The 19166-nt window shown below is 54.2% G+C and overlaps 1 protein-coding gene across 5 annotated transcripts in view; it reads left to right on the forward strand.

The window, feature by feature from the left end:
• The first annotated feature begins 371 nt into the window (after positions 1-371).
• SPTBN2 (spectrin beta, non-erythrocytic 2) overlaps positions 372-19166 on the forward strand; it is a 44730-nt gene continuing 25935 nt past the window's right edge. The window contains exons 1-9 of one of the 5 annotated variants that reach the window (XM_005577127.4): positions 372-886; positions 8050-8140; positions 8228-8406; positions 13540-13691; positions 14120-14293; positions 15078-15169; positions 15314-15394; positions 15713-15828; positions 19033-19145. In XM_005577127.4, coding sequence (XP_005577184.3) covers positions 8250-8406; positions 13540-13691; positions 14120-14293; positions 15078-15169; positions 15314-15394; positions 15713-15828; positions 19033-19145 — 885 coding nt within the window. In that variant the 5' untranslated portion in view covers positions 372-886; positions 8050-8140; positions 8228-8249. Of the gene's footprint in view, positions 887-1342; positions 1476-8049; positions 8141-8227; positions 8407-11045; positions 11397-13539; positions 13692-14119; positions 14294-15077; positions 15170-15313; positions 15395-15712; positions 15829-19032; positions 19146-19166 lie in introns of those variants that run through there. The other 4 variants (XM_045372177.2, XM_005577126.4, XM_045372179.2 and 1 more) reach the window with 4 other exon arrangements.

Raw genomic sequence — 19166 nt, forward strand, 5'->3', positions numbered from 1 at the left:
TCTGGAAAGTACTTCAATTGCATATATTTGTTTCAGTATGCATACCTTTTCAGAAAGGAGCAAAATCCTAAATTACCCATTAAGCTATTATAAAACCTTAAATCCAATAATTCGCTCAAAGCCCGTTCTTTGAGTGCCCTTACTTGGCCATTTCAGGCATTCCCTGGATAGAAATGGGCCCACATCTTCAGGGGCAGTACCTAAACTAACGGCTGTGTACAAAGCTCACCCTGTTACCACTGGTTCATCTCTGAGCTGAGTTTTCTAATCTGGAAGAACAGCACCTACTTCTCAGAGCTGGAGTGGGGGTGGGAGTGTCACATGAGATGATGCGCTTTTAGCACCCACCTGGCACTCTGTGAGTTTGTCATGATTTGGGCATAATTCCTTCCTCTCCTAAGCAGGCAGCAGTTCACCTTGGTTAAGGACCTTAGACCTTAGACCACCCAGACGCGAAGAAACCAAGGAGAAACCCAGTGCCAGGCCTAGAAATGTCTGCCCCCACCCCCACCCCCCTCAAGACGGTGACTAGGCCGGAATTCTCCTGGTTGATAAATGAGAGGAGCTGAGAAGCGCTGAGATGCCTGTTCCCAGCATCTGATCTGTAGAAGGCGAATCTTCACTGTGCCATGGAGATGTTCTGGGAGGCAGAGCCGGCCCAGCTGCCTGAAGGAGGACGCGAGAGCGAGGGGACTGGTGAGAGGAATGCTTAGCGGAGACGGACTGGAGGTGCCCGGAGAGGAAAGGGGAACGGAGGCTGGATCTCGGGAAACCTCGTCGGCAGTGTCATTAAAGGAAGAATCGCGTGTCTCGGCAGTGTCATTAGAGGAAGGATCGCGTGTCTCGGGGATACGAATTTTGAAGGAAAAGCAGAATAGGGAGAAAGGTGAGGTGTCCGAATCGGGGGAGACCAAGATCTGTAAGCTGTGGTGGGGATCCGGGTCCAGCGAGGACGAGAAGGCGGGGTTTTGAGGGGAACCCGCACGGAAGGTGGCTGGGGTTCGGCAGCCGGCCTCGGAGCTGCCGTCGCGTTAGCTCCGGGGCAGGTCAACGACCCCGGGCGGGGAGCGGCGGGGAGCGGCCGGGAGCACCAAGAGGGGCCGCGGTTGCCATGGCGCCGGGCGGGGAAGGGGCGACTCGGGCCCCGCCCCAAGCCCCGCGGGGCCGCCGGCTCCAGATGGTCCCGGGCCTCCCGCGGGAGCCGGCGGCCTGCGGCAGGGGGAGGCTATTGTCCTCCTTCCGCGGCGCCGCAGTCCCGCCGCTCGCGCCCGCGCGCCGCCGCCACGCGCCCCGCCGCCGCCCGCCCCGCGCGCCCCCCGCGCCGCCTGCGCCCCGTGACAGCGCCCGCCCGCCGCCCGCGGTGCGCCCGGCCGCTGCCTGCAACCTCCTGTCGCGGCCGGGCTGCGGGCGCGGCAACTACCGGTGCGCCCCCACCCGCCGCGCCCCCGCCCGCCCGGCCGCTGCTCTGCGCGGAGGTAGGTGCCGGCGCCCCCGCCCGCTTTGTCCCGGCCCGCGGGGCGGCGCGCTTTGTGCTGCAGCGTGCGGGCGGCAGGGTCGGGGTCGGGGTCGGGGTCGGGGTCGGGTCCCGGCGGCCGGGGTGAGCCCGGGCGAGCCGGGGCGGGAGCAGGCGGGGACGGGACGGAGAGGGTCCCGTGCCAGCCACACAGGTACCGGGGTGAGGGCGGTGGGGGCCAAGGCCGTGGGGGATTCGGGCCTCTCTGGAGCTGGGAGAAGAGTCTGGAACAGTTGGGGCTGACGGACACGTTCGCTGCCAGGCTGGGAGCGGGTCTGACAGCGCCAGCCTCTCGCGTCGCCGGGGCTGCGAGGCGGACGGGCCGGCGCCGGGCCAGGTGCTGGGGGCGCGCTCGGCCGCCTCTGTCCGGCGGGCTGCGGGAGCCCGGCTCCCTCCTCCCGGGAGCCGCGTGGGCTCCTCCTCGCCTCTTTGGCAGCTGGCTCCACGCGCTCCCTTCTGTTCCCCCCCAGTGTGTGGGAGAGGGGCACGCGGTTGGCTGTGGTGGCCGGAACTGGCCCGAGGAGAACGCAGACGCTTCGGGCGGCTGGGAAGCGGCCGCGTGCGGCGTTTCTGCGGCCGGGACGCTGATAGGGCTGTGCTGTCCGCCCCGCACGGAGCTACCCGGCGAGACCTGCTCGCGGGGGTGTTCCAGCTCCGGCGACACAGTCATGATTTACCTTCCACTCGGCTTGGAACTTTTACCCTATTGACCCCAGGACATTCCATGCTTGTGTGAGGTGCAGGCTTGCCCCGGTCTTAACCTGCTACATGACGTCTGCCCTCCCCCTCTCGGAGCAGCCACGGTTCCAACGCTGGAGAGCCCGGGGGTTTCAGGCATGGGCAGAGGTAGCCACAAACCAGTTTTCTTTGACGGTGAAGAGGGCAGAGTGAGTTACAAATATGTGTCTTAGCTTGAGGTGTGGGGCAACCTCTTGGCATATTCAGAAGGGCAAAGGATTGGCCGCGGAGAAGGTAGGATGGAGTTTAGATTCTTCACTTAGAAAAATTGATGTGACCCCGGGCTTGGGGAAGGGAGGTAGCAAGGGAATGAAGAATTTGAATATTTGAATAAATCTGCCATAACTGGAGGATTCTAGAAGAGAAAATAAAATTTCGGCCCCCCTCTTCAGCCCAATTCCTAACTTCCTCCGAGGGATTTGATCAGGAACACAGTCTGAGAGGTGGGTTGGGGTTTTGCTGTTCCTGCCTTCCCCTGTTTTCTGCCCTGGGGCCCATCTTTCTCTTGCCTTCCTGGGGGCCGTGAGCTGATTTGTGACTTTTTTTCCTTTTATCTCTCTGCCAGTCCACCCATTTATACTTAGAAGCAAATAAGATTTGAACTTTGCCAAAGTCCCCATTTCTTCTAATCTATTATTCATCCCGCTGTCATTTGTTCAACTCTGCCTTCCCATGACTTCTCTAGCTCTGCCGTCCTCCTCCCGCATATCTGCAGTTCGCTGTTGGGGCATCAGCACTGTTTCTTTCATTACCTCTGGCACCTACTCCATCTTCATCTTCCTCTCTCATTGCCTGAGCTCCTGAGGGGAAGTGATATTTGAGTTTAGTGTGGGAAAGGCCTGAGCAGACCAAGAAGCTAACCCTGGGTCACACTCACCCCTGAAACTTTGTGTCTTCTCAGTACTCATGGCTCCTCTAACCAATTCCAGCTGCTTCCCATCTTTGGACAAGGGTGGCCCTCAAAGTGTGGTCCCCAGACCAGTAGCTTCAGTGTCACCCGGGAATAGGTTAGAAATGCACATTCCCAGGTACCACCCCAGAAGTACCGACTCAGAAGCTGGGGGATGTGGGGAGTGACCTGTGATTTAACAGTCCTCCAGGTTGTTGTGATTCATGGAAGTTTGAGAATCCCCAGTCCTGAGCTGTTGAGCTCAACCCTGAAAGTATCCCAGCCCAGGAGCAGGTCTTCTCCCATGCCCTGTTCATTCTTTCCTTGAGCTTCTCTCTAGTCCTAAGAAAGACATTAATTCGATAGCCAAAAAAATGAATTATAGTCAAGTCATTCAGTATCTCTTTATTGCATATCTATTGTACTGAGTCTGGAAAAACATCAAAACGAGTAAACAGCTCTTGTCCTCAATGAGTTAAATGTGGAGTGGGCAGAGAGACATGTAAACAACTAACTGTAATGCGATGTGATAAGTAAGTACAATACTAGCTGCATGCCGAAGTGCCCTGGGAGCACAGAGGAGGGAATGATCAACTCTGAGCGAGGGAAAGAATTCATCAGGAGCAGGAGGTGGTGAGAGGAAGAATTAGGGTACAAGGCAGCCTCTAGCCCAGGGTATAGGATTTCTAGCTTAACATATCAGCTGAAAGAGAGGAAAGCTGCCCTGGAGGATCAGCACGCGTGAGCCTAGTCTGCCTCCAGCAGTGCCTGGCGTAGATTCCAGCAGGACCCCAAGCCTGCAACTGGCGGGGGTTGGCATTCTTCTAGCACTACCAGTGTAAGCTACTTGGGCCTGGCCTTGAGGTCAATTGCTAAGAATAAGGTATGATGAGACTGTAATCTGGATTAGCTACTGCACCGCCCTATTGCCAGACTTCAGGAATCCGTGGAAGAGAGGACAATTGAGGATTCTCCGGCTTCAAGAGAGACAGGGGGTCATGAAGCTGGGGGAGGGCCGCTGGCCAACTGAGGAAGTGTGAGCATGGAGACCCTGGTCATAGGTGAGGAATGATCTACTCAGTGGCAAGAAAACAGCGCTGGATATGTGTAGGAGAAACGCAAATAGAAATCAGCGGAAATCTAGAGATGGCAGCAGGGGACACATGCTGAGAACACAGCATATTGTCCACAAGGCCAGGGAGCTGCAGAGCCAGAATGCTCAGAAACCAAGACCTAGAGACACAGAGGTAGCAGAGCCTCAGAGCCACATGCTGAACAATGCCAGAGAGCACCATTCACATGGAAGGCTGTGGGAACAAACTCCCTGGAGTCACAACATGGTGGCCCTGTGGGGGTCTGTGATCTAAGGACACCAGTGCCAGCGTAGTTCCTTATCCATATCACAGCATTTCTGGAAACTCAGGACACACAGCTTGCATGCTTCAAATTCAATTTGGGGAGAGGCGCATTTAAGTGGCCGAGGTTTTATTTGGGGGAAGAGGAGGTTCTAGCTCCATACTTTCTCTTGGTAATGGTAGGAATCCACAGGGACATTCTAACAGTTGGACTTCCCTGGAGGGTCTGGCTCCCAATTGGACCCCTTTGTAACTTTAACAAAACCCCCAGTTCTGCATTTCTCCTGAGCCCTACTTCCTAGGACCAGGGCTGTGGTCTTGGCAGTCACTGGTTCTGGAAAGGAAGGAGGTGTGGAGAAGACAGAAGTGATGGGTGGTGAGACTCGGGTAGGTGGGGAGGTGTGTGCCCATGGACACACAAAGGCAGAACTTGGCTTCCATCATTAACGGGTTCCATGAAGCTGAACCTGACCTGCTTGAAGGCCAGGGTTGTCTGCCCCTCCCCTTGGGAGGACCAAGTTGGAGCCCCAAAAATAAGCCAAAGCAGTCCATGTTTAGGTTCTGTGCAGCTTGCAGGGGCCTCAGAGATACTGTAGTTTGGAGACAGGGTCAGATGGTTAGCTTCTTTGAGTTTCTGCTCTTTGTGGAGTATAAAGATGTATGAGGTTGGGTTTGCAAACCTCAGCAGTTGGGGCCAGGCAGGTAACATAGTATGTGAAGTGGCTGGGCCTGTAGAGAGATAATGCAGACCCATCTAAAGGAATCCAAAATTAGTCTTTTTTTTTTTTCTTTTTTTTTTTTTAAGACAAGTTTTACTCTGTCATCCAGGCTAGAGTGCAATGGTGCAGTCTTGGCTCACTGCAACCTCCGCCTCCCAGGTTCAAGCGACTTGACAGCCTCAGCCTCCTGAGTAGCTGGAACTACAGGCACCTGCTACCACACCCAGCTGAGTTTTTGTATTTTTAGTAGAGACGGGGTTCCGCCTTGTTGGCCAGGCTGGTGTCGAACTCCTGACCTCAGGTGATCCGCCCACCTTGGCCTCCTAAAGTGCTGGGATTACAGGCATGAGCCTCCTCACCTGGCCAAAATATCAGTCATTTAAAAAATCAGTCATATTGGCCCAGCGAAACACTCCCGGGGGCTAGCCTTGGTACGTTTGTGACTCCTAGTAAGGGGTCATGGAAACCGAAGCGGGGGCAGGGTGGGACTTGGGTGTAGGCGTTTTTGTGGGCAGATCTGTGCAGGGAGAGTTTGAGTGCTGGAGATGTCCATCCCAGAGCTGAGCATAAGTGTGGCTGCTGGTTAGGAAGTACTAATTTGAGGGGCCGAGAGAAGTGGAATTACACTTGGTCCTGAGGCGTGGACTACTTTCCCGTCTAGAAGCTGAGAGTATTAGGTGACGCTAGTTCAGGTCATGCCTTGCCCACAGCGCTCTTTGCTCAGGGTGATTCAACTCTGCCCTAGAATATATTTTTATATAAATATTTACAGAACAAATCCAGAGAATCTGTGGGGAGAAATGGTGGATTTTGAATGAGAAGAGTCCTAGGCCTAGTAGAAATTAAGTTCCCTTTCCTTCTAGAGGGAATTAAAGCCCAAATCTACAAGCCTTAGACCTTAGCTCCCTTGCATCTCATTAATGCTCCTCCCAAGAAAAATCCTTGCGCACATTTTCTCTTTAGGAGAAAGGGGAGGGGCAGACAACCCTGGCCTTCAAGCAGGTCAGGTTCAGCTTCATGGAATTAGTTAATGATGGAAGCCAGGTCCTGCCTTTGTATGCCTATGGGTCTCACCACCTACCCGAGTCTCACCACCCAGCACTTCTGTCTTCTACATACCTCCTTCCTTTCCAGAATCTGAGGCTACCAAGACCACAGCCCTGGTCCTAGGAAGTAGGGATCAGGAGAAATGCAGAATTGGGGGTTTTGTGAAAGTTACAGACCCAGTCCCCTCCCCTCTCTCGAATGGCTGCTGAATGCTGAATTACGCAAGAACTTTGGGCAGTAGAGGTTGTTTTTTTTTTTTTTTAATCCCCAGCAGCTCTTCTGAACCTCATTTGTTAGTTTTGAGCACAGAGTGTGTTTGCGTAAGTTAGAGCCATAAGTAGTGCTGTTGAGCAGACGTGGTTCACATTTCCCCAGCCTGGGCCCTAGGCAGGAGCCATGGCTGCTCATCCCTCCGGGGAGGACTCGAGGCCTCCAGGATGGTTGAGGAACCTGTGTATATTCTCTGTTCAAGAGGCTGCCATTAAGAGCGTGTCCCCAGAGTCGGAAAGAACTTTTCAAAACCCAGCACTGTTTCTTCCAGCTGCGTGACCTTGAACCAGTAACTTAGTGTCTTTTTTTTTTTTTTTTTTTTTTGAGGCGGAGTCTCACTCTGTCTCGCCCAGGCTGGAGTGCAGTAGCGCAATCTCGGCTCACTGCAGCCTCTGCCTCCCAGGTTCAAGTGATTCTCCTGTCTCAGCCTCCCCAGTAGCTGGGACTACAGGCGTGTGCTACCATGCCCGGCTAATTTTGTATTTTTAGTAGAGGCGGGGTTTTACCATGTTGGCCAGGCTGGTCTCGAACTCCTGACCTCAGATGATCCACCCGCCTTAGCCTCCCAAAGTGCTGGGATTACAGGCGTGAGCCATTGCGCCTGGCCAACTTAATGTCTTTTGTGCGGTTTCCTTATCTATGAAATGGGGATGATAGTGGGCCCTCACCCCACGGGAAGTTATGGTGAGGTGATGCATATCAGTGGCAGGGACGTGTCACAGCCGACATTTATTGAGTACTTACTAACGTTCTCTGTGGCAAACCAAAGCAAACGAAGGGGAGAACCATACTGTGTCCTCCTTTGAACTCCTGGGCACTTGCCAAACAGCGTATCAATCTTCCTGGTATATCCATACTTGCCAAACAGCACATCAATCTTCCTGGTGTATCATAGCTTTTTCTTAGCTCAAGAGCAGAATCTGGGTCCTTTTTTTTTTTTTTTTTAAAGACAAGTCTCGCTCTCTTGTCCAGGCTGGAGTGCAGTGGTGCACCCAGGTTCAAGCGATTCTCCTGCCTCAGCCTCCAGAGTAGCTGGGATTACAGGCGCCTGCCACTATGCCCAGCTAATTTTTTGTAGTTTTAGTAGAGATGGGTTTCCACCATGTTGGTCAGGCTGGTCTTGAACTTCTGACCTCAGGTGATCCACCCACCTCAGCCTCCCAAAGTGCTGAGATTATAGGTGTGAGCCACTGCGTCCAACGAATCTGGGTCTTTTTATCTCAACTTGCCGACAGGGTAGAGGAGGCCATCTTGGGTTGATCACAGGCTCAGGACAGTTTGTGGAAGGAAAGAATGCCACTTTCTAGTCATTATTGCCCACAGGGCCCCATATGTGCTCCCTGCATTATCCTGGGCTGTACACTGCTGTCTGAAGCACTGTACAGCCCTTTCCTTACCCCCAAACCCATCCGTCTCTGGCCCGAAGCCGTTGGAGCCTTTCCTGACCACCGCATTACTCTGAGCTGCTGCCGCCTTCCTGCTTCACTTTCTGTGCTTCTGATGTATTCCTGTCCCTAGGCTTCCCCGGTGGCTTCCCCTCTCCCTCTGGGGGCTGATTTCCACTGAGCAGCCAACCACAGCCTCTGGCCACAAGGAGAGCGGGGCACAGGTAGGGCAGGAAGACAGAAGGCCCTGGTGGTGAGTGGAGGGCTTAGTGGTCCCTCGACAACCCTCACTGGCCGCATTCTCCTTGCAGGAGCAGGAAGCCAGCCACCACCATGAGCAGCACTCTGTCACCCACAGACTTTGACAGCTTGGAGATCCAGGGCCAGTACAGCGACATCAACAACCGCTGGGACCTTCCTGACTCAGACTGGGACAATGACAGCAGCTCAGCCCGCCTCTTTGAGAGGTCTCGCATTAAGGCTCTGGCAGGTGAGGTCAGGGGAGGGTCGAGGTGGGGGGATGCTGGAGGAGGCTTTGTCAGCTCGTCATGAAGAGCCCTTTAACTTTATGGGAAGACTGACTTTTCTTTCTAAGTGGGAGACCCAGAACACTCTATCAATTCCCTGGTGCCCAAATCCAGCCTCAAGAATAGCCTTCAGGCCATTCAGAACTTTCCCCAGCTCCTCCCCCCAAGCCTAGAGACGCTGCACTGGCCCCTGGACTGGCTAAGCTGACTAAAACAGCTTCCCTCTCTGGCCTCAGCCCCCAGGGTCACGTCCCTTCATCCTTCAGCACTCTCGCTCTTGCCACTCCCGTCTCCGCCCACCTCTCCCTTACCTGTCATGCCCTTGTTGTATCTTCTTTGATTTCCCACTGTCATTTCCCACACCTGTTCCTGGTCTATTATTTCCCCTCTGCTCCCTCCCCACCTGTTCCTTCCACCTGCCGCCTGTTACTCCCATTATCTCATCTGCCTGTTCCCTGAAGCAGGTTCCCTCCTCCCGCTGCTGCTGGTTTCAGCAGCTGCCCATTCTCCCGGGTGTGCTCTCTGCCTGCCTTGGCCCCTACCCTTCCCTACGGCCTGGGGCCTGGGCTCTCTGCTCTGAGCAGAAACTCGTCTGACGGCCTCCCTGTCTTCCGGGGGAGGAGTTGTCATGGCAACAAGAGTGCGGCTGCCACCTGACACCACCAGTGGCTGGCGTGGGGCTGACTCACCCACACACCCCAAGGCCACCCACCCCGTTTGGCTTCCTCCTCCATCCCACCCTTGTCATTACCATTGACCTGCCGGCTGCCCAGCCCAGCCCAACCCAACCCAGTCTGAAAGGCCCCAGCTACTCTCACCAAGAGGTGGTGCTCCCAGTGGGGGTGGGCTTGGCCCCTAGAAGAAGAGAGACTCCAAGAGGGAGGTTCCCAAACCTGGCCACATGTTTTACAGGATCACCCAGGGATGTTTTTGTAACAAATACAGGTTTCCAAACTCCTCCCTAGACGCAGAAAATTAGAATCTTGGTCCACAACTCAGGGTTTTTCAAAAGCTCCCTAAGTGATTCTTTTGAGCCAGCCCAGCACCAGTCTGAGGACCCCCTTGTGGCAGCCATAACTTCCTGGGACCCCCTCTCATTTTCTCCTGGGCTTCTCTGTCCTGCTGGTTGGGTCTTCAGGCCGGCTGTGAAACTCTCCTACCAGTGCGTCTATACATCAGAGAAGACAGAAGGTGTGGGTTATGGAGAATGTCATGTTTGGGGGAAATATTCCTGGCACTCTGGTTTTGGATTCATGTAGCCTCTAGAACTGTCATGATGTCTATGTGTGTACAACATGTGCCACCCACCATGTTTGCACACATGACAAGTGCCACCCAGTATTGTCACCATGCCTGTGTACATAGGAAACATGCCTCCCAGGACTGTCACCATGCCTGTGTGCATAGGACACATGCCTCCCAGGACTGTCACCAAGCCTGTGTACATAGGACACATCCCTCCCAGGACTGTCACCATGTCTGGCTGCACATAACTCGGGCCAGGCAGGACTGTCACTGTGTCTGCACACATCTGTGCGACCTCGTGCTCTCATTGGGTGTTTATCTCCACCACTAAACTGGGCTCCCCTGAAGAGGCAGCTCTGCATGGGCTTTGCCTAGCACTGTCTCCAGCCAGCAAGTGTCAAATAAACACTGAATGAATGAAGACGGGGAAGGGCAAGTGTAGGCTGCACATGGTAAACGCTGAAGCCGAGGGGAAGGGCGCCTGGTAGATGCGCCCAGCAGCAGGGTGTCTGGGGGCTGGGATGGCCTGGTGGAGGACGGCCCTGATGGGCTGGAGGGCAGGGAAGGAGCTGGCACTGGAGGTGGTGGTAAACAGCTGGAAAGGGCCGGGCGCGGTGGCTCAAGCCTGTAATCCCAGCACTTTGGGAGGCCGAGACGGGCGGATCACGAGGTCAGGAGATCGAGACCATCCTGGCGAACACGGTGAAACCCCGTCTCTACTAAAAAAATACAAAAAACTAGCCGGGCGAGGTGGCGGGCGCCTGTAGTCCCAGCTACACAGGAGGCTGAGGCAGGAGAATGGCGTAAACCCGGGAGGCGGAGCTTGCAGTGAGCTGAGATCCGGCCACTGCGCTCCAGCCCCGGCGACAGAGCGAGACTCCGTCTCAAAAAAAAAAAAAAAAAAAAAAAAACAGCTGGAAAGGTGGAAACAGTGCCCATTTCACAGACAAGGGAGTAAAAGAAAATACCTCGCACGGTGCCTGGCCTTTCCTCTTTGAGGATCTCCTGATTTCCGGATTTCTCTTTGTCTGTTTCTGAGCTGGGGCTCAAAGCCCACACATCCTGGAGAAGGACCTCCCAGAGTCACCCAGAGAGGGGTTGCCCTCGCTGTTCCTGCAAACCTTTGGGAAACAGGAGTTTGCATTGGGGGGCCCCTCTCGTGGATCTTGCGTATTCTTAGGTAACTTGGGGCCTGATGGGCGGGTCTCGAAGGCGCTGGCAGTGCCCTCCTCCGCCGCCCCACAGGGCCTGGCCCTGCCCCCGCCAGCCACACTCCGCCTCCTTCCCCTCCCCAACACTGTCCAACCTGTTTGTCTGGAGCCGCCTGTCCCCTCTCGCCGCAGCCAGGCGTGCCCTCACTCTCTGTCTCAGGAGCTCGGGACACCCCGTAACTCTTTTTGCCACTCCTTGTAATTCCCACCATTCTTGAATCCCCTGACCCTGAGGTTCCACTGGGGAACAGAAACTGGCCCCCTGCCGGCGGGGAGCATGGACTCTGGGCCCTGGGCTCTGTAGCCAGCAGCTGGCAGCATGAATGGGAACGGAGTGAACAGGGTGCACGGGAACGGCCTGCACGAGGCCGGCGAGTTTTACTATGAGGCTGTGGAAGGGGCCCAGAACCCCGGGGGCCTCCTGCTCTCACCAGCTGCCTTCATCAACCCTGCTCAGTATGCCAGCGTGCTGGAAGGACGCTTCAAACAGCTACAAGGTGAGGCCCGGGGGCCCCCTGTATGGGCGACTGCGCCTGGGCCAGAGGGACCTGGGTGTGGGGAGAGTGGCCGGAGCTGAGCTGAGGACCCAGTACGGGACACAGTGTGACTCCAGTGTTTGTGCTGGGAGACAATGTGATGCAGCTTGGAGGGGATAATTACAAGAGGCTGGAAAATACACAGATGTCAACGGAATGGGGAAAGGCTTGGACCCACTGGCAGGGACCGTGTATGATGGCATGGGTGGGTGTGACTGCCGGGCCTTGGGGTGCTGCATGGAGCAAAGGCAACCAGCTTTGGGGGGCGCAGGGGCACCAGCACCCGGGGAGGCCCCAACAGTGCCTCTAAGGCAGATCTGGATCTGGCGGTGGAGCGCCTGCCAGGACAGTTAGGGGAGGAGTAGGGGTGAGCCAGGCCCAGGGACGGGGAGATTGTGTTTTCCACGCTTCTGAGTGTGTGTCTGAATGTGTGCACGGGGGCAGTGTGTGTGGAAGCAGAGGGAGTGTCTTGAAGGAGAGGATCTGTGCAAACAGGCCCAGGTAGATGTCTGCGCAGGTGTGTGTTCACTCTGGCACAAGTGCTTGGGTGTGTTTCTGGGAATCACTGGTGTGTGTGTGTAAGGATCTTGGGATGCTGTGGGCGTCTTGTGACATAACACTTGGTTTCTTGTGCTTGACTTTGCCCATTTTCCTCCTAGCTGACACTACTTCTGTGTCTTCTGCCTGTGTGCCAAAATGGTCTCACCCCAGGGTGCCCAGCAGCAGGGCAGTCCCCTGGATCCAGCGATGGCCTGTGACCCAGGCTCCTCCTGGCTCAGATGGGGCCTGTAGACCTGCCGGGAGGCCCCAACGCACCCTTGGTTTCACGGGTGCTGGAGAGCATGGGGCCATCCCATGTTGTTATTAGGACCCCAGGTTTTGTGCCGGTATAGTGGCTGAAAGTAAGAGACAGGGAGCGACATGGGTGTGTTGCTGTGTCTTATGGGTGAGGTGCTTAGGAATGTGAGATTAAGGGATGAGTCTTTCTGGTGTCTGAGATGCTGGTGCTGAGACGGAAGCAAAAGTGACTCTTCAGACCCCAGCCACTTGGGTTGGGTCCTTGCACAGGGCTCTCTGTGGGGAAGTGGCAGAAATCCTCATCACCAGAGCAGCTTCTGATGCTTTCACTTTGTCACTTAGAACGTTCTTAATTTTTATTTTCCTATGAAACGTAGTACTTATTTCCCCTCTTCAGTAGCTCCCCTCCTCTGTGGGCTGGGCAGCAGGGCATTGCCTAACTTTTTTTTGAGATTGGTGCCTAACTCTGCCTGGCTTTTTTCCCTCATGGTTCCCGGCCTCACTGTTTTCCCAGTTGCCAACTCTCAACATCTTGTTCTTCTGGGCAATGGGGTGTTTATGTCCTGGAACTGGATCCCCTTGCAGCCTGTTGAACGTACCGTCCCCAACCCCCAAAACAGAGGAGCCTGCCTTTTCTTTTAAGTTATCCAAGGAACAGTAAGCTGACTCAGGAGGCCTGCAGCCTCTATACCATCAAGTCCTAATGACCGCTTGGAAGAGCCGCTGCTATGATTTTAGCCCACACCCTCTCCTTTGTCCACAACCAAAAGAAAACAGCCATACCTCCCACCGGCCTGGGCAGCTCTTGCTCTCCTGCAGGTCAGATCACACCACTTTATAACAGCAGCTCACCAAGGAGCCATTTTGTGCCGGGCACCAACTAGATGTTTTATATACCTTATCTCATTTAATCAACACAATGACCTGTTGAAGTAGAAAGTGATGTTCCCATTTTACAGATGAGGACATTGGGGCTCTGATGGATGAAGTCACTTGACCAGTGTTCCACCACTTACACGACTGCCCCACTCCAGCCCCTCCCTGCATGTCCCACGGTTTCCAAGGTCTTCATCCTTTCTTCTCAAAGCCTGTTTTCTGTCTTTCATCTTTCTTCTTTACCTTGCTTATGAGCTCATTCCAAGTTACGGGCTTTCCTCCTGGTCATCTGCCTTCCCTTCCTCCTCCTTGGAGGACCCCGCTTCCCGAAATCTCTCAGGCTCCTCCATCCCCCACCCCTGCCAACTGGTGTTTAGAAGCAGGCATGCTGAACTCGAAGGACAGAAATAACCCCATGTTGCCACCGCAGATGAACGAGAAGCCGTGCAGAAGAAAACCTTCACCAAGTGGGTAAACTCGCACCTGGCCCGGGTCACGTGCCGGGTGGGGGACCTGTACAGCGACCTCCGGGATGGACGCAACCTGCTGAGGCTCCTCGAGGTGCTCTCGGGAGAGACACTGGTGAGCTGTGGTCATGAAGGGAAGAGGGGGCCTCAGAAAAGTGTCCAAGGGGACCAGCTGGAGGAACAGCCCTCAGAGAGAGTGACGGCATAGGGCGGGAAGCAGTGGCTCCCCCTGCTCAGAGGATGGGTTCATTTCGAGCGCCTTTGCCACTTGGATTACATAGGAGCACTGCTTCGTGGAGACAGGAACAGTGGCCCCATTGAAAACATTTCTTTTTCCACCTACTCTGGGTGCAATTAATTCCCTTGGGAATCTTAATCTGCCCAAGCCTCATCTGTAACCTCAGCTTTGGCTCCAGCCCTGGGGCTGTGCCTGTGTTCCTGAGGTAGGTCATGGGGAAGGTGTGCAAAGCCGGGCCCTGGGAAGGCTGGGGAAGAAGGTGGAAGCCCACAGTCCCGTGCCATTTTGCCCCCGTCCCTCCACAGCCAAAGCCCACAAAGGGCCGCATGCGGATCCACTGCCTGGAGAACGTGGACAAGGCACTGCAGTTCCTCAAGGAGCAGAAAGTGCACTTGGAAAACATGGGCTCCCATGACATTGTGGACGGAAACCACCGACTGACCCTTGGGCTGGTCTGGACCATCATCCTTCGATTCCAGGTACCCCAGCACACTGTCGCACAGGGTGTGGTTCCTGCCCTGATTCTGCACCACAGACCGTTCCTGCTGGCCCGTGACACAACAAACACAAAGACGGAGGATCTAGAACCTTATGTAGCAGTTGCTATTGTGGTGCTATCCAAGCACCAGATCAGTGGACTCCCCTCCTTCAACAGGGTAGAAACCAGCGTGGGTGAATGGCAAACCCCTGTGGCAGGTTCCCTGTGCGCTGCTCTGTGTATTGGTCCACAAGGGACTAGAAGTTTTACAAACTGGTCCTTCACCACAAGGGATTTGGGAACTTCCAGAGGGTCTGGTCACTGGCCCCAATCCCCTGCCATAAACTCTGCTGGCCTCCCCCAGTGGAACAGTCACCCTCCTCCTTCCCATGCCCCAGTGTCCTCATGTCATCACAGCTTTCCTGATCACCCTCTTCCTTCCCGGGTTCTGTCGGCTTCACCTTGGAAAGCCAGCTTTCAGACACCTTGGAGAGCCAGTTCTCAGAAAAGATTCACTCTTCTGCCTGCAGTTCCCCACCTGGAGGGACCAGCACCTCCACTCAGGGACACATCCATTCTTCAGCATCCTACCCTAATCTGCTGCCTCAAACCCCTTCCACCCAGTGTTCTGTGGTCCCTGGCCTAGGTTGAAAGGACCTCAGGCTATGCCTGTCCACCCCATTACCACCGTCTAAAGAGTGGTTTCCTGCCATTTAGCTGAGCATCTCTGATAACACCAGGAGTTCCTGTCCAGGGAGTGAGGGCCCTGCTTGCTTCCTTCCTAGATCCAAGACATCAGTGTGGAGACAGAAGACAACAAGGAGAAGAAGTCAGCCAAGGATGCCCTGCTTCTGTGGTGCCAGATGAAGACTGCAGGGTGAGGATGCCCTGGGCATGTGGCACTGGAGGGTCAGTGACCCCCAGGCTGTGCTGGGCTCCAGGAACCATGAGCTGGTGACTGCCCTGGAATCACAGACCAGGGCTCAGCCCTACTCACCATTTTCCGAATCTCTGTTTATAGTTATCCCAACGTCAATGTACACAACTTCACCACCAGCTGGAGAGATGGACTAGCCTTCAACGCCATCGTGCATAAACACCGGTGAGAAGATGGGGTCGTCTAGTGACCTCGGCTGCACATGTGGAGACAGAGATGAGACGAGCTGCACAGCAGTCAGAAGGAAGGGATAGCACTCGGAGCAGAACCAGAACGTGGGGGTGCAGGACTGCACAGAGCGCTTGTGATGGGAAGCAGGGGAGGCGGTATGGGGAGGGGCTATGAGCAGCAGTGTGGGTTTGGGATGCCTACTTCTGGACAAAATTGGGTCGGTGACTTAGGGATAAAGATTGGTGTGGGTTTCCTCTTCCTCTTTAAGATCTCACATGTTTCTGATCCCTTCTGTCTTTCCTCCCCACCCAGGCCAGACCTGCTGGATTTTGAGTCTCTGAAGAAGTGTAATGCGCACTATAATCTGCAGAATGCATTCAATCTGGCTGAAAAGGAACTGGGACTTACCAAGCTGCTGGATCCTGAAGGTGGGGCCAGAGCTATATGAAAAAGAGGTGGTAGGGTAGAGACAGGAGGTGGACCAGTGGTTGCCAGGGGCCGCAGAGGGGGAAGACATGGAGTAACCACCAACCGATACAGGGGCTTCTTTGGTGGGGGAAGAGAATGTTCTGGAATTAGAAAGTGGTGATAGTTACACAAGCTTGTAAATATGCTGAAAACCATGGGGTAGCTCACACCCAGCACTTTGGGAGGCCAAGGCAGGAGGATCGCTTGAGCCCAGGAGTTTGATACCAGCCTGGGCAACATACTGAGACCCCATGACTACCCCTCCCCCTAAAAAATACATCTTTACACTGAAAACCACTGAATTATATACATTAAAAGGGTGAATTTTGTGTTATGAAAATCATTTCTCAGTTTTTTCTAACAAAAGACTGTAGGTCAGAAGAAGGGCAGCCCAGTGACAGAAAGAGCACTGGGCTGTGAGTTGTGTCCCGGGCAGAGCACACAGGAGCTCTGTGACATACAGCCAGTGGCTGGCCTCTGTGGCTCAGTTTCCTCATGTCTTAAAAGACAGAATTGGTCTGTAAGGGTTCTTCGAAAATTCTAGGATTCTAAATTCAGCTACATGTTGCTGGCCACGGTGGTACCTGCCTGTAGTGCTACCTGCTAGGGAGGCTGAGGTGAGAGGATCACTTGAGCCCAAGAGTTCTAGGCTGCAGTGGGCTATGCTGATTGGGTATCCACACTAAGTTCAGCATTGGTGTTCTCCTGGGATCAGGGGACCACCAGGTTACCTATGGAGGACTGAACCAGCCCAAGTCAGAATGGAGCAGGTCAAAACTCCCACACTGATCAGTAGTGGGATCACACCTGTCAATAGTCACTGTACTCCAGCCTGGGCAACAGCGAGACCTGTCTTTATTTTTTTAAAACAAATTTTTAAGAAAAAAAATTAAGCGGCTGGGTGCGATGGCTCAAGCCTGTAATCCCAGCACTTTGGGAGGCCGAGACGGGCGGATCACGAGGTCAGGAGATCGAGACCATCTTGGCTAACATGGCGAAACCCCGTCTCTACTAAAAAATACAAAAAACTAGCCGGGCGAGGTGGCGGGCGCCTGTAGTCCCAGCTACTCGGGAGGCTGAGGCAGGAGAATGGCGTGGACCCGGGAGGCGGAGCTTGCAGTGAGCTGAGATCCGGCCACTGCACTCCAGCCTGGGCGACAGAGCAATACTCCATCTCAAAAAAAAAAGAAAAAAAATTAAGCTGCATGACCTTCCACTCTTACCCAGACCTGGCCTGTGGTCAGCTGACCTTGCTGATTGGTTCCTGTGGTTCTGGTCATAATGCTGACAAGATAGATGAGATCAGTAACAGCGATTGGGCTCTTTTTTTATTTTTGAGACGGAGTCTCGCTCTGTTGCCCAGACTGGAGTGCAATGGCGCGATCTCAGCTCACTGCAACCTCCGCCTCCTGGGTTCGAGCAATTATCCTTCCTCAGCCTCCCGAGTAGCTGGGATTACAGGCGTATGCCACCAGGCCGGCTAGTTTTTGTATTTTTAGTAGAGACGGGGTTTCACCATGTTGGTCAGGCTGGTCTCTAACTCCTGACCTTGTGATCCGCCCACCTCGGCCTCCCAATGCACTGGGATAACAGGTGTGAGCCCCTGTACCCGACTGCGATTTTTCTCTTATTTGGTACCTGGTTCTGCACTTGACATGCTTTAATCTTCACAATACCCCTTTGAAATCAGTACTGTTATCCTCAGTTTATGGAAGAGACGATGGGGGCCTATAATGGGTGAGCAACTTGCCCAAGTCCTCCGGCAGATGGAGCTGAGATTGGTGTTCAGGCAGCCTGGCTCCAGAGCCTGTTTCTTCTGCTGCTTCTGGTAGAGTGGAGACCAATCTTGGTGCAGCCAGAACAGGGAGGAGAGAAGGGCCCAGTGACTCCCCTGCTGGAGGTGCTCCTGAAGTTCACTGGGTGGATGTTCGCTGGTCTTGGCCATTTTCTCCCTGTTTTCCATTCTACCTGTAGCCCTATCACCTGGACCCTTTTACTCCAGAATGACAAGTGTCAGCGAGCTAGCAACAGACATAGGCTTCATGCAGTGCTCCTTAGAGAGCCTCTGGGCAGCATGGCTGTAATTCAGAACCTGGAAATAAAGCTAAGCATTCTGTAACTTTCCGAGATGACTTCAGTGGCTCCTGCCTGCCTGCGTGTTTCCAGAAATGGGCAAGAGGCTTCCAGTCTCATAGTCTTACCTTTAGGATAAAATCTGGCCTATTTAAAAGAACCCATAGATTTCAAGTTACGGTCAGCCTCGGTTGTGTGGTGGAAGCCAGTTCGGCTTGAAAGACACTCCCCTCCTTGGGCCCACAGCTGAGGTTTGGGATTGAGGTTAGAAACAGTGTGATCACACCTGGAGATGGTGCTGAGAGCTGGCCTCTGTCCCCACTGAGCTGCGGGGATCACAGGGCCCATTGCTCTGTGCATCTTAGGTTCAGGAGGCTTAGTTCATACCTTCTGTCCTGCTGCCCCTCAATCCATTGACTTTTTTTTTTTTTTTTTTTTTTTTTGAGACAGAGTCTCGCTCTGTCCCCCAGGCTGGAGTGTAGTGGCACGATCTCAGCTCACTGCAAGCTCCGCCTCCCGGGTTCACACCGTTCTCCTGCCTCAGCCTCCCGAGTAGCTGGGACTACAGGCGCCTGCCACCACGCCCAGCTAATTTTTTTGTATTTTTAGTAGAGATGGGGTTTCACCGTGTTAGCCAGGATGGTCTCAATCTTCTGACCTCGTGATCCGCCCACCTCGGCCTCCCAAAGTGCTGGGATTATAGGCGTGAGCCACCGCGCCCGGCCTCCATTGATTTCTTAAACATTGTTCCAGCCTAAAAGTCCGTGATCCATCCCCACGTAGCAATGCTGTCTCTTTTCTTGCTTTTCTTCCCCAAACAACTAATTTTGGTCTCCATGGGGAACTCTGAGTAAAAGCCTCCTTCTGGGGTTTGTGCTCTGCTTGGAGGGCCCTTCTTGTTTCCAGAAGAAGGGAAAAAAGGTGAGCTTTTGGTGCCCCTTTCATTTGAATGGCCAAGTTGTCATTTTGCTCTAAAAGGGGATGGAGAGATGTCAGCCTTGGAGGACTGGGCAGGCCCAGGGTTTGGGGTAGCTGATGCAAGTTGTGGATGTACTTCTGGGAGGCCTGACCCAAATGGTCCGCTCTTGCAGATGTGAATGTGGACCAGCCAGATGAGAAGTCGATCATTACCTATGTGGCTACTTACTACCATTACTTCTCCAAGATGAAGGCCCTGGCAGTGGAAGGCAAGAGAATTGGCAAGGTACTGTCCATGGGCAATAGG

This window comes from Macaca fascicularis, chromosome 14 (assembly GCF_037993035.2).
Source record: "Macaca fascicularis isolate 582-1 chromosome 14, T2T-MFA8v1.1".
In the NCBI taxonomy this organism is placed as follows: domain Eukaryota; kingdom Metazoa; phylum Chordata; class Mammalia; order Primates; family Cercopithecidae; genus Macaca; species Macaca fascicularis.